Source organism: Protomyctophum bolini, assembly GCF_963924005.1.
Source record: "Protomyctophum bolini genome assembly, chromosome: 13".
Lineage (NCBI taxonomy): Eukaryota > Metazoa > Chordata > Actinopteri > Myctophiformes > Myctophidae > Protomyctophum > Protomyctophum bolini.
Window position 1 is genome coordinate 33,502,485 of NC_137874.1, and position 15,009 is coordinate 33,517,493.

At 43.9% G+C, this 15,009-nt stretch overlaps 1 protein-coding gene across 1 annotated transcript in view; it reads left to right on the forward strand.

The window, feature by feature from the left end:
• The first annotated feature begins 5,699 nt into the window (after positions 1–5,699).
• The window catches only part of ppm1e (protein phosphatase, Mg2+/Mn2+ dependent, 1E), a 67,683-nt gene continuing 58,373 nt past the window's right edge, over positions 5,700–15,009 (forward strand). Inside the window, exon 1 of the mRNA XM_080781154.1 lies at positions 5,700–5,981. Coding sequence (XP_080637280.1) covers positions 5,800–5,981 — 182 coding nt within the window. The 5' untranslated portion in view covers positions 5,700–5,799. The remainder of the gene's footprint in view (positions 5,982–15,009) is intronic.

The following is a 15,009-nucleotide window of genomic DNA, read 5'->3' on the forward strand; positions in this document are numbered from 1 at the left end:
CGGCTACGCTAGAGGATAGCTCATGGGGTGGCTCACTATCTTTGCTGAAGATTGCCATTTAATAGATTTTGGAATATCTTGTGTCATCAGAAATTGTGTCCTAATGGTGGCGCTAATGGACAGGTCATTGGCCATTGGTGGAAAGTAACATTGAAATACTGTAGGCTACTTTTACTTGAAATGATTATCTGTTAAATTCTTAATACTTTTTTATCCTTCTATCTACTCCAAATCTCCAATACATATTTTTACTCCACTACGAATATTTGACAGCTTTAGTTAGGCCTACTATAGTTTGCAGATTATTGCGGTTTGCAGATTATTGCGACCTATGGTCGGAGACCCTAGAACCTACCTAGACCATGTCAATCTGGCACCAAACCCTTTACACTCAAGACACGCTATATATGGCCATGAACCCTGGCCGTACTTGTTTTTCATTGTGCATTTTTTGTCAAAGTTGATCCCATGCCTGGCATGCCAAAGCGACAACACTCGCCCAGCAGTCTGCCGTCACCCAGATGGATATCATCACCTGGATCTCCATATATGAAGGGGGGGGGGGGGGGCGGGCGTTCTGCATTTATTGATAGATATATTGGAGTAATGACAGGAAACAGGGAAATGTTACTGCTGCCATGTCATGGTTTTATTTCTGTGTTTTGTCCTCTTGGGGGCGCTCTAGGTGTGTTCAATGTGTTGTGGGTTTCTCGTTGTGTGTCTGTGTTTGTGTGTGAGAGAGGTCAGAGGTTATCATTGCGCAGAAGGAAGAAAGCAAAGTAGACAGTGCCGTATCCAGGGAATAATCAGCAGGGGGGCATTCATATTTCCAAGGGGGGCACTTGATTTTTCAAGTTCACATCCATATATAGCAATTAAGCTCTCACATTGGGCTATACAATAAAACAACACAAAAGGCTTGGAGAAGGGCTACAAGTATAGGTTCCAATTATACACCAAAACAAATAATATAGCCTAATTATTGTAGCCAACAGAACAAACAAACAAACATAGCCTATATACTGTCATGTGGAAACACGATCGCATCGCACCAACAACACAATGAACACAATGAGCATCTCCACGGCGGGAGGAAAGTAGAAAAAAAAGACTATAGCCTATGCACCAACCATTAATCACCAACAAATAGTTGAGCATTTAGGCTTATAGTGTCTTTTATATGTCGCCATCTCCACGGTAGGGGAATATGAGTAAAAGTTTATGCACCAACCAAAAACAACAAGTCTATATAGTGTATTTATGTCGGGAGGCAAAGGGGGGGGATCTGCGCGTCTGCAGATTGCGCGTTTGCCATTATGAAGGCTACTTGGGTATTTGTCCCGTTTTACCTGATTCGGTGACGGTGTGCCAGAACCAAGAACCTCTGGTGGAGAAGCATGCGGTGGTGGTGGAGGTCCGAAAGTTGAGCTGCTGCTGTGGAAGTTGCTACAGCACTGAACAGCAGCCCTCTGCCTCACTGGAATAATGCTATCCGACACTCGCGAACCCCCAGTAATGTGATCCGACGACCGAATTTCGTTGTGCATTTAGTAGTGCTCGGTGCTTTAACGACTCCCCGCAATATTAACAACAACAGGCGACATGGTGTTGGTTTCAGTATCGTCATCAGTCTGCCTTTCTGAAGGTGCTGGTGGGTTTATAGAGTTTGGTGTTTTGGCTTTGAGCCAGTTCCTAATATCCATGATTCAATTTTACCGGTTTGGGTTTGTTTTCACTGTGACTGAATGACGTAGCTTTTGGTGCGCTGCATCAAAACGAATCCGACTAGGTGCACCGACTAGGTGCCAGTGTACTTTTTATTATTGCATTTCTATTACTATGAATTAATTAGAAAATGTAAATTTATTATAAACACAAAGAACATGAAAATAACACATTATATATATTTTAAACCTGTAAAACATTAAAAATAATGGTGGGGTAGGGTTCTGGACTGGGGGGGCACAAAGTCTATCTGGGGGGGCAGTGCCCCCTAGTGCCCCCCCGTAGAAACGGCACTGAAAGTAGACCAGAAGAAGTAAAGTAAACTAAGAAGTGAAGTGATTAGTGAACGAAGTAAAGTGAACTGTAATATGTAAAGCAGAAGAAAGTTAAGTACAAGAAGTAAAGTAAAGTAAAATAGAGAAAATAAGAGAAAACAAAGAGGGTTTTCAAGAAAGACTGAAGGATCCAAGTCGACCCCCCCCCCATTCATGTGCAAGCAGGCAAAGTGGTCAGTATTGTGTTTGTTTGTGAAGGTTTATGTATTATCTGAATGTAACAATATGTCCTAAGTAAATGTTTTGTGTCTTTTGTTTTGTATGTCAGTTCTACGGTGTTTTACAGCACAGAGGTGTTAATAAACAGCAGTAAAAAGAACTCCGAGTCTCGTGCGATGGATGGGCGGCACACAGCAAAGGTCAGGCTCGGGAATAAAACCTCGACAGCTCAGGCTATATCAGAGCAAGTGCTTGCAAGTGCGCAGTGGTAAAGTGCCTGCCCAGTGCCCACCACCCACCACCCCAAAGGTTGTGGTTTCTAATCCACCGTGGTGCAGCCGGCGTTATCGAGCATCTCTACACAAAGAGGGAAGCTGGGCAGGCTGGTCACTGCATGTCAATGTCATCCTATGGCTCGGGCGAGAGAAGTGGGACGAAGACTCCACGTCCTCCCGTTGGGTGCTCCTCACGGCTGGTGAGTCTCGGTAGGATTCAACAGCAGTGACAACGCAGAGATGTGTGTGGGGAGGAATCGATTGGCCACTAAATTGGGGGAGGAAATTGGTTTAAAAAGCACCCCAAAATCGGAGCCTATATTTAGTATGTGACTTAGTGACTATAGCCATTAACGCTCCATCGTATTTTTTACTTCTGTAAAAAGCAGAGTTATTTTTCCACCAGTGCCATTGGCTCACCTAAATCAGTAGGGACCATCCCCCATGGACGGATGCACTTCATTGAATTACTCACTCAGCAAGTTGCATGGTAATCCGCCCATTAGAAGTGGAAGTAGAAGTTGTGTGGAAAGGTCATTTGGTCACCAAATTTAGCCATCACCCGGGGAGCTCCCCCCCCCCCCGCCCACACACACACACACACACACACACACACACACACACACACACACACACACACACACACACACACACACACACACACACAGCACACACACACACCACAAACCGCTCTCCATCATAGATGACCGTGTGAAAGATGATGGTGATGAAAATAATAATAGGCCTATATCAGATTTACAGATTTGCTTGTCTAAGTAGTATAATGCATTTATTATTTTACTATAAAATGGGGAGAGATAGAAGAAATCAGCTTTATTATAGGAAAAAAGCACAACAAAACAGTAACGCACAAAAACAAGGGTATGAGAAAATCAAATACAATCCTGCACAGTCTCAGAAATGCAAGACCTGCAAGATATTTAAAAAAGCAAACATGTTAGGTATTGAATTGAATTAGCACTTTAGGCCTACATTTGTGCTTATAGGCTAATGTGAAATGTGTCCTCTGCATTAGAGCACTGAGTAGTCGTGTTGTGGCGATCTGGAGTATAGTTTGGGTTAAGTGTCTTGCTATAGCCTAGAGGGCCATATTTAAAGGCCATGGCCCTCATTTATCAATTGAGTGTAAAATCTGCCCCAAATTCGAGTGTGGGTTTCGTAGTACACCCACGTCGCCACTGCATTTATAAAGTGATCGCAAACAGCTGATCCTTCCTTAATTTCGTTCTGACGTTAATAAATGTGACGGCTGAAATCTATCTGGCACGCCCTATGAAATCAAGCCTCGCCCTCGTTTTTGCGACATGAACAACTGCAATACGACCTGGAAACCATGGTTACAGGGGAAAAAAAGTTTCTCCCGTGCCTTGCTGCCCGCCTCACCCCCCTCTCTCATACACACACACAGACGCACACGCAACTTCCAAGCCCAACTAACTGGTGTGTTATTAAATAAATAAAGAACGAAAACCTGCAGGAATTAAATAAAGGCCTACCCTACCCATTCATGGCCTACCCTACTAGTAGTCTGTTTCCCTCTCACCTCGCTTGCCTTGCTGTCATGCACGCACGCACCTACATGACACATCGACATCGCATCGCCATGAATGGAATACGTTTGTAGGCTGGCCTATATTAATTTTACCCTTTTGTGCGCAGTGCACGGCGAAGGCGTGAGACTGCGCACTGCTGTGATAAGTCCTTTAGGTGAGTGATGCCTGCATGAGAGATAGGCTATCATGTCGTCAAGGCAGTCATAATCAACGTTGTAGTGATTTGATCATTGATGAACGAATCATAAACATATGGATGAAGGCTTGCATGCGTGCTGGTATGTGTTGGCGACGCACACCGCGGTCCCGTCCTCCCTACCCCCTAAAATGATCTCGCTTTTATCTGAACTGTCAAAGCACTTATTTAAATGGTGAATGATTAAGCCCCTTACGCCTATAGCCTGCTACTTTCAAATAGTCAAGCTGTACGCTTGTCATTGTCACTTGGAAATAAAGGCGTGCAGTCCATTTATGCCTTTTTTTATAATATCACAGACAGTATAGGCTACAGTGATATAGGCATCTGATGTCATGCCGCATGCGCTCCCAAATCAGTGCGCTCGCATAACAAGGCCAGTAAAGCACTGTTAGATTAAACACAAACTAATACATTGTAAACATGTTATATTGTTTTTAATTGCGCAAATTTAATTACTTGTAAAGTTGGAAATCTCTCTTTTTCTTTTTTTACATGTATATACATAGTTTTATATTAACATTTTAGGAGTGAAAACATATGCTTAGATGCCTGTGACAGCGTGTCAGCAGTTCAGACAATGCGGCTCTGCTTGTGTACGACAGAAAAACAGCCGAGAACAAAGCATACGACAGCTCCCTACCAGACGTGACTTTTTGTCCTACTCAAGTTCAATTTCGGTAATTTCTGGCGTGCACCCATATTTTGGCATATGCACGGTTGATAAATGAGGGCCCATATGTCTAGGCTCTACACATTGATATTAAATGCTCAATGCTGTGCCAGATAAGTGGTTTTACCACTATCAAAAATAGCCTGTTGCAGTGCTTGTAAATAGATGATTTACCTTGATGATTTGCCTCACGATGTATTTTGTTCTGAGCTTGTCTGCTATCTTTAAAATGGGGTCCCTTCTACGAACATTATTTTCCAGATGGGGGTCTGCTCAATTATCAACATAATTATACATTTAGACCACCAAATATCAATTTGGTTTGACATGAAAAGGTTTGAGAGCTGTAGTAGGCCTGTTATGTTGTCCACAGCCCTCTACCATCCAGCCTCCCCCCTGACTGACCCCTCACTGGGGAATATTCCGGGAGGAAAACGGAAAAGGGGTGAGTGAGTTGTCCTGTTACCGGCCTACAGGAGTACACATTTATTATTTATATAAAATGCTGCTCCAGATGTGGTTTTAGGCTTTATTTGAGCAAAAATAGCCTGTAAGTAAAACCCTGTCAGTCGACCTCCATCCGCCCACTCTACCCCCCCCCCCTCCCCCCCGCTCTCTCTCTCTCTCGGACGCGCGGCGCGTTCACGAGCCGGCGTAGAGTGGTGGAGAACAACTCCGTCTCCAGCAGCTTTTCCCAGCAGCAGAGCAGCTCTCTCTCTCTCTCTCTCTCTCTCTCTCTCTCTCTCTCTCTCCCCCCCTCCCCTCCAAAGTGTCAGTACTCAGTACAGTAACACTCTCTCTCTCTCTCTAGTCTTCTGGAACCGGGCTTTTCTTTTCGTCTCGTCCCGGGAAATGAGAAGCGATGGCCGGCTCTGCAGCAGAGGAGAAAACCTTCCGGAGGTTCCTGGAGCTCTTCCTCCGGGAGATGAGGCCACCTCTGCAGGAGAACGACCCGCTGCCGATGCGCCCTCTGTCGGACCTGCTGTCGGAGGACGAGGTGGAAGGGGAGTGCCTCGACCTGTGCCTCCAGCACCTGTACAAATAGTTGAGTTTTATTTCTTATTCTCTCGCTTTATTATGTTTATTGCATTGCAAGTTTGTGGTCATGAATAGATATTCGAATTCTGAAATGTGGTTAAAGTGAGCAAATTATTTTATATTCTCTCGCTTGCTTTTATGTTATTAATACATTTTTTGCACGTTCGTGGTCAGGAATAGCCTACGATGTCTGAAAATCAGTTAAAGTGATATCGCAATATGTTTATTTTTTTGCCCATTTGTGGTAATTTCAAAATTGTTAAGTTATTATACTTCTATACGAGAGGCATGGTTTGGGTTCTCTTGTGAGACTAGAGCAGCAGCCCCGGCTGATGACTCATAGCAGAGCAGAGTATGAGTATGGTACAGTGTGTAATTATTAGTGTGGTTTTCTTTATTTGTACCATCTGCGTCGCTTGCCGACAAGAAATACAAGGTGCTCTTCTCGGCAAGCGAACATTTGCTCATTAAAACAAACACGACAGCTTGTTCGCAGTTGCTCAATCACCCACTAATATACTCGTAACTCGTTCATTAGTCAGTTTTACACGCGTCTCGTCTTATAGCCTACTATGCTTTTATTGCTTTAGCAGCAGTAGTAGTGAGATTATTGTACAGTTGTTGCCATTTACATTACAGTTGTAGCCTTTGTTTTAAATGTATAAAACAGTGCGCACGTTGGAACGTGTCGCGTTTTCAGTACAGGTTTTTTTGTATGGTCCTCACTCAGTCTCCTGTTCTGTTCTGTGAGGAGGTGAATCCCCTCCGTTTGTTTTTGCGTAGCACGGGACGTCATTGATCGTTGGCGATCACATCCCATAGCCGGGAGGGAGGGCGGACGGCCGCCTCGCGCTGTGATTGGATAAGATGGGTTGTCACGGGCAACCACAGGTCGTTGTAATGTATTCGACGGTCAGCTTGCATATAGGGGTCATTTAAGTATCAGAGCCTCTCTGGTTACTACTTAAATGTATCTCGTCTTGTTTCCTCAAAAAATGTTGTAGGCTATTCGACATTTATTTACATTATCTTGGTGTTCTGTTTTACCGGCTATAGTCTGGCAGTGTCTTTCAAATCAAGAGCGCCCCCAAACTGAATATGAATTTGGTTCCACAAATATATTTTGTGCCAGGGATTCAAGATTTGTGTTATTTATTTTCAAGCTCAAGCTTTCTACAAGCTCACAACGCATCTAGCATCAAACTTCATACATACTACAAAGCCATACATTAAGCTATAACTAGGCCGATTGCCCGATTCATACTCCTATTTTAGAGCCAAATAAAAGTCGGATCGGCTCTGTAGAGCCTACAATGTGACGTTTTGAGGAGTATGAGGAGTATGAAAGTCTTATAGTGTGAGGTGGTGCAACTGGCTCCTAGATGTGCTGTGAGCTTGTAGAAAGCTTGAGCTTGTTTAAGAAAGTAAATAAATAATAAAATAAATAACACAATTTGTTTTGAAAGACCCTGATGTAAACAAGATGTAGTGCTTTTTTTTGTTTCATCCTCGTAGCAGTTTTTGTATTGACCTGTAGTGTAGCCCATTAAAATGTACCCATTCTACATACTGTGAATACAAATTTCAATCAAAACTCCAGAATAGATAACTAGATTTTGATTCTATGTTAGCTCATTTAGCCGGGGACCCCCTGGAACCACCCTCCTCAAGGCCGCCCGGGGGTCCCCGGACCCCACTTTGAGAACCACTGCATAAGCTTGAAACGTTGTTACGCGTCAGCGGAGGCTTGGCAACCAACTGTCCAATCACAGCAGGACCGTCCCTACGGGCTATGGGCTGTCTCCGCGCATCTTCACGGCGGGCTAAAAATAGCTGCAGACACCGGTCACGCCATGAGCCTCAAATCGAAACCAGATCGTTGCATTCTAATAGCTTCTATTAACACTACACTGATAGGGCTTGTATTGTTGATACAACATCCCCACACAGGCTCAGAGAGCCTATTTATTTAACGTTTTGAAAGCACAGCATCAGCATGCACTACTAGATCTGTGTTTCTGATTCTGAACCATTTTTAATTTCATTTCCCCCTATGTGTGATGAAGATGCTTCATCTTTGAGACCCAATTTACATTGTAGATTCTCAGTACACTCTCAGAGTTACAGACCCGCCTTAACCTGGCTGTAACCTACAGTCTACTCTCCTTAAAGCATGGTTCTCAAAGTGGGGTCCGGGGAGGGGGAGAGGGTCCCCAGCAAAGGTAGTTAATAATAGCATCACAATCATTTGAACCACTTTATCCATTTATATGTTTGCTATTTAAAAATAGCAGATCTACAAGTCCTTATACATATGCTATAGAAAATGTTCTCTTCTGCGGGGGTCCTTGGCACAATTCATTTTCTGATGCGTGTCCTCAGTCAAATTACATATTGATTTGGGGGTCCTTGACCCGAAAAAGTTTGAGAACTAACTGCCTTAAAGACCCCTGTAAGACCCTGGACCACACGTTGAGAATCACTGCACTAGGATATATATTATATTATTATTACCGGTACTACTACTACCACACCTTCAAACTGACCAATCAGACACATTCGTCACAGATTCTTTGGACAGTTTCAGATGGATCATGGAAGGAAAATTAAATGGAACATACAAACTGTATCACAGAGAGCAATGTCCACTAATGTACGCACCTGACTCACTAGAGGGAAGTATAAAGAGGACATGAAGCCTATGACGTCACAGAATAGGCTAATATTATCTTACCATAGGCTCATACTAGAATAGAGAACGGAATATAAATGTAACCTTCTGCAGTCTGTGCTGCTGCTGTTGTCTTCCTCCGAGATTTTACCAATGCCGGGTGGTAGTTTACTAGTCCTCTTTCTCGTGTCATGTCGGTTGCTTAGTTACTTTGTTGCTAAATAAAGTTAGTCAATTTTTGGGGGGCGCCTGCTGGCCTAGTGGTCCAGGTGCATGCCATAGGCTCTGGCCTGACAGCGCGTTGCGTGTTCGAAAACCGTTCATGACGACCTTTTCTCCACCATCTCTCTCCCTCAGAAAAAAGTTAGCCGATTTACAGGTCTGTAGTACGCTCTTTGTTAGTGGGAGCCGGTGAATTTACAGCACTCCTCTGCCTCTGCAGTCTGTGGATATCTGCTTTTGATATACACATTAGCAATGAATAGACAATACACCCCAGTCCAAAATAATAACACAACTGGCAGAGGTTACATTATTTCACATGAACCTAAATGCAAAATATGCACTTGCTGGTGGAGAAGAAGATGAAGAAGAAGATATTGAGGTTAAGCAGTAGAGAACGAAGCTCTATAACTTGAGCAGGGCAGACAAACTCTTCTCTGAGCCGTAATGCTCTCTTTGGCCTGATTTCTGAGGCCGAAATAGACGCAGAAACTGTGCTGGGAATGACAGTGTTGGAAGTATAGTCATCTGGGGCAGAATGGCAAGGATAAAACTTGTTTGACTATCTCCATCTTGGAGATCGGTACTTTTACTGGCCAGTTTACACGACCTAAATGAAATGTACAATGTTTAATGGCAAAGTAACTTTTCTAACACCACCTCGTACTGTGTACAGTACAAGCAATTTATTATTATTATTAGTGCCTTCTTGTAAGAGGAAAGTGGAGCTTGTAATTTCATGCATCCCTGTATACTTAACACATACAAGCTTATAGCCTTTTCTCCTGCGCATTTCTTTAGAAGAGTCTGTAGTGTCATCTAGGTTTGAACTTGGAAAGCCCAATGTATTCGGAGCATACATTAGGGCAGCGATACCTGTGGCCATGAGGATATTGCAATTCCCCCACAATTGATTGGCAAAGCATTACGGTTTTATTGATAATATAACATTAATATTAGAGACTATAGAACACTGAACTTCGGCCTGGAAGGTCATGGTTGTGATCCCGGGTGCTGGCAACTTTGTGTATGGGTTTCATGGCTTGGGTGCAGCAAGTTGTGCAAGTCGTGTGGTAAGTAGCCTCGTAGCACTTGCCTTGACGACCTTGCAGGCTAATGCAATTTATGCAATGCCTAACAGATGCCAGATTAATTTGCAGACCTGTTATCCTGTAGTGTGCATAGTTTCAATGTACAGATTATAATTCATGTTTTGATATTATACAGTTTAGAGTAGACTGAGGATCCGTTCTTGGTTTACAAATGTATCCATTCCTAGATGTTTATATTACTCCTTAACATTTTGCCAAACATCACACACACTCCTATCCTCCTGGTGAAGACCTGTGCCCAGAAGGGCACACGTGACCGTGTGTGTGTGTCCGTCCTTTTGTTTTGTTTGAACTGGAAGCTGATGTAATGGTTGCGCTCCACCTCGGCTATATATATATATATATATATATATATATATATATATATATATACATATATTCGTATAGAGAGTATGCATGTGACATCATCACCAAGTTATGCGGGAATGCCTACTGAGTGGCAAAAAAATACTTTCTGTCCTTGACAGCCCACACATACCAGCCTGGTCTTGACAGCCCATACATACCAGCCTGGTCTTGACAGCCCATACATGCCAGCCTACCAGGGGATCCCCAGCTAAATTACTTAATATAGTGCCACAGTCATTTTAACGACTTATTTTAACCATATTTTATATTTTGACTATTCAAAAATAGCAGGTAATATACAAGCTCATATGAGCTTGTAGATCTGCCATTAAAAAAAAGAATAGTGAGCATTTCTGCAAATGTTTGATATATTTTTAAAGCAAAGCTTTTTTTACTCAAATGCTTGCTTCTGGAGGTCCCTGGAACGAGATATTTAGAGGTGGGGGTCCGCAGCAAGATAGGCCTACTATATGATTTTGGGGGTAATTAAATGGTTTGATAACCACTGATTTGGCAACATAGGTTTTTCAGAAGACATTTTTAGAATCAGCCTCAGGTCTTAATGGGTTAAAATAAAAGGTAAAATAAAGCTTGAGAATGCCATGCATCAAAAGCTAAGCCTTACACAACCTTACCTGCTCTTTTAGCTGGACTATATTAAAACCCATCTAAGAACATTTCTTCACTGGAACAATTTACATTTTACGTTTGTCTCTCACTTCCGCTTGTCATCTCTCTGTCCCGTAGCTCTTTGAGGTTTGATTTGGATGAAATGTGAGTTTATAAATTAAACAATTCAGCAGTATAATAATTGGCGCAGCAGATGCTGAGGGCACTGCCATCGTTGCTCCCATTATCACTTTGTCAGATCATCAGCTCCACGCCCTTTGTCTCGTAACAATTTGCGTTTTATTCAAATGTATGGGGAGGGCTGTGGACAATGACGGCACCTGCTCACAGGTAAAATCCTGAGAGTTAATGTAACTGAGAGTCTACAAATGGAATCAAAATGGATTCTTTATTTTACCTTTTACACTCTCTTTGCAGTGCAGTGCATTAGCATCTCTTGGTTGAGTAAAAAAATCTATATCTGAGATCACTTCACTGTGATGTTGTCAGTGACCACTGCACTGATGCAAGCATACAATCCTCCTCTGTTGTCCTGTTGTCTGTCTGAACGTAAATATGAATAGGAGTCAAATGCACCTAAAAAACAATACACAATAGTAGTACGCAAACGTAAGACAGGTGTTTAGCTATGACATATAAAGGAATAAAGCTTTTATTAGACTTAGAGGAAGTCACGTGGAAAGGAAAAACCTCTTTCACAAGTGAGATCTAAAACAGGCCCAAAGCATTATAAAAACATAAAACGACAGATAAACCGATTAAAGCAACAGTAGATTGATGGACCTGTACTGATCCCCTGAGGGACATTCAGTTGGCAGGCCCACAGACAGAGAGCGAACAGGCAGCACAGATGCAGACGAAAACAAATCATAATATATACAGGTAAAGGTACCAACATGCTGTGGTGGAAAGTAACTAAGTACATTTACTTAATTACTGTACTTGAGTACAATTTTGTTATTTGTACTTTAATAAGCATGTCAATCTTTCAGTAGGCCTACTTTTACTTACAGTACTTACTACATTTCAGAGGCAAATATTGTAGTTTTAACTTTTACTTACTACAATTATTTGTAGATCTGCTATTTTCTTTTTTATACATTTTGAAAACATGAAATGGGACATTCTGCATAACGAGTACTTTCTACTTTTGGTACTTTAAGTATATTATTTCAATACTTTTGTAAATTTAGAATATCCAGACTTGTACTTCTACATTGCAATTTGATACTTTTACTTAAGTTTTAAGTAAAACACGTGAGTACTTTATCCACCACTGCAGAGAACATACAGCAACATATACAGCGACGATAGTGTACCAAAAATCCAACAGGAGATGTAGTGCCTTGCTCAAAGAGGGCGAGCCATCATTCATAAACTGCACCAAGTGAGTATAGGCTATGGACAAGGCCTCCTTTACAAATGGTCAATTACTGGTCTGTAACTCTGAGAGTGTGCACGGGAATGGGACCAAATGGACCCGCACAGGTCCATTTGGTCCTATTCGTACACTCTCAGAGTCAACTGAACACGCAGGATGTTTTTAAGTTTGGATTGGCGTCCCAGAGATTCAAACAAATATATTATTAAGCCTTGATCTAATACGTCAAACTGGGTCCTTGAAATAAAAACGGTAGGCTACAGAATGACTGCTTGCCGCACGCACTCACGCAAGCAAGCACGAACCACGCACCGCGCACCGCGCACACGCACCGCATGCATGCATGCATGCAACAGCCTCCTCTTTTACATCAGCCCAATAGACAGACAGTGTGGGACTTCCGCCGGGCCAGGCTCCCTCCCGGTGGCATTTCCTCCTCCTGGTTGATAATGATTGTGTGTGTGCGTGCGCACGCATGTGTGCGCACGCGACGCGTGTGTGCATGTGTGCGCACGCATGGAGCATCGCCGGCCGGCGCGCTGCTCTGCGCACGCTGTGCAGCCAACGTCAGCGCCTCCTGTCATGCAGCCTCACTGATTAGTTTGTCTCTGGGCTGAAGATCTAATAATAGACTCCGCAAAGGAGCAAGAGATCGCTTTTCTAGCCCCTGTGTGTGTGTGTGTGTGTGTGTGTGTGTGTGTGTGTGTGTGTGTGTGTGTGTGTGCGCGCGCGTTTGTGAAGGCGTGATTGACGTTTGCCTTTAAACGATGACAGATGAGGAGAATAAGATTGCGATTTCCTCGTGCTAGAGGGTGGGTGGTTACGGGGGATGTACATTTTAACCGAAGAGGAACGTGTGTGTGTGTGTGTGTGTGTGTGTGTGTGTGTGCGTGCGTGCGCGTGTGTGAGTCAACATTCCTGGAGGGGGGGCCGGGGTATTGGGGGTGGGGAGGGTAATTTCTCAGTGGCAAAACGACACATCAGCCCACGCATCCATCCGCCTGCTCTCGTGAGAGAAGATGGTGCTCCGTTTAAAAACAGAAGAAAATAAAACAGATCGTTTTGAAGTCATTTGGAGCTTCTTAACACATACTGTAGTCTATTCTTAGTAAAAACGGACCTGCAGCTGGAACCGTACATGAAGCACTCCCCCTGTACACAGACCCAGTCTCTTTGCTGAACATTGCAGATGTGCAAGCTATATAAATATTTAATGATCAGCTATTTTAGGAGAATGTTCCCCCCAGAGTAGGGTTGCTATAGGGCTCAAGTGGTTAAAGAGCGCTAGATTGTGTCATAGATCCCTTTTAAATAAGGCTTTCCCATTTTGTTATTATAATGTAAAAATGCATCCATATCTATATTGGATATATTTTGCATCTAGCACAAGTACTGTACAAGGCCGAATGGGGTCCAGTTTACGAAGTCTAACACGTATGTATAGTGTTTACGTTGTTGGACAGGAAATTGAGAGAATGGGCAACAAAGGTCATGAACTACCAGGGTCAAACCTATGCTGTTGCAAACAAGTGCTTTATGGCACGTGCAGTCTTCCAGAGACTGACGGGGGGTTTGATCAGGACTATACCGCACACAGTATGTGGGCACGGTTCCCCCAGGCCGCCTGGAAAACCCAACAAGGAGAGAATGCCTGCGCCTCTTTCCTGTGCTCCCCCCCCCCCCCCCCACCCCCGCTGGGAGAGCTGATAGACAGTAATTGAGAGAGAAGAGGCTCTTCTCAAACCCCATTTAAACAGCCACGTCCTCCACAGCTGTAGACAAGCGCAATCCAGCTTCCTCTGGCGCACGCACGCACGCACTCATGCACATATGCATGCACACTTACACACGCACACACAAAGTGATGGAATATAGGTATTGAGATGTGGTTCTCCAAATGTTTCATGGCCAGCTAGGGACCACTCTCCTGAAAATGTGTTTTGTGCCAGGGAGGGACGTACCGTAATGTTCATGTGTTGGTGTGTGGTGACAGGGAGGGACGTACCGTAATGTTCATGTGTTGGTGTGTGGCGACAGGGAGGGACGTACCGTAATGTTCATGTGTTGGTGTGTGGCGACAGGGAGGGACGTACCGTAATGTTCATGTGTTGGTGTGTGGCGACAGGGAGGGACGTACCGTAATGTTCATGTGTTGGTGTGTGGCGACAGGGAGGGACGTACCGTAATGTTCATGTGTTGGTGTGTGGCGACAGGGAGGGACGTACTGTAATGTTCATGTGTTGGTGTGTGGCGACAGGGAGGGACGTACCGTAATGTTCATGTGTTGGTGTGTGGCGACAGGGAGGGACGTACCGTAATGTTCATGTGTTGGTGTGTGGCGACAGGGAGGGACGTACCGTAATGTTCATGTGTTGGTGTGTGGCGACAGGGAGGGACGCACCGTAATGTTCATGTGTTGGTGTGTGGCGACAGGGAGGGACGTACCGTAATGTTCATGTGTTGGTGTGTGGCGACAGGGAGGGACGTGCCGTAATGTTCATGTGTTGGTGTGTGGCGACAGGGAGGGACGTACCGTAATGTTCATGTGTTGGTGTGTGGCGACAGGGAGGGACGTACCGTAATGTTCATGTGTTGGTGTGTGGCGACAGGGAGGGACGTACCGTAATGTTCATGTGTTGGTGTGTGGCGACAGGGAGGGACGTACCGTAA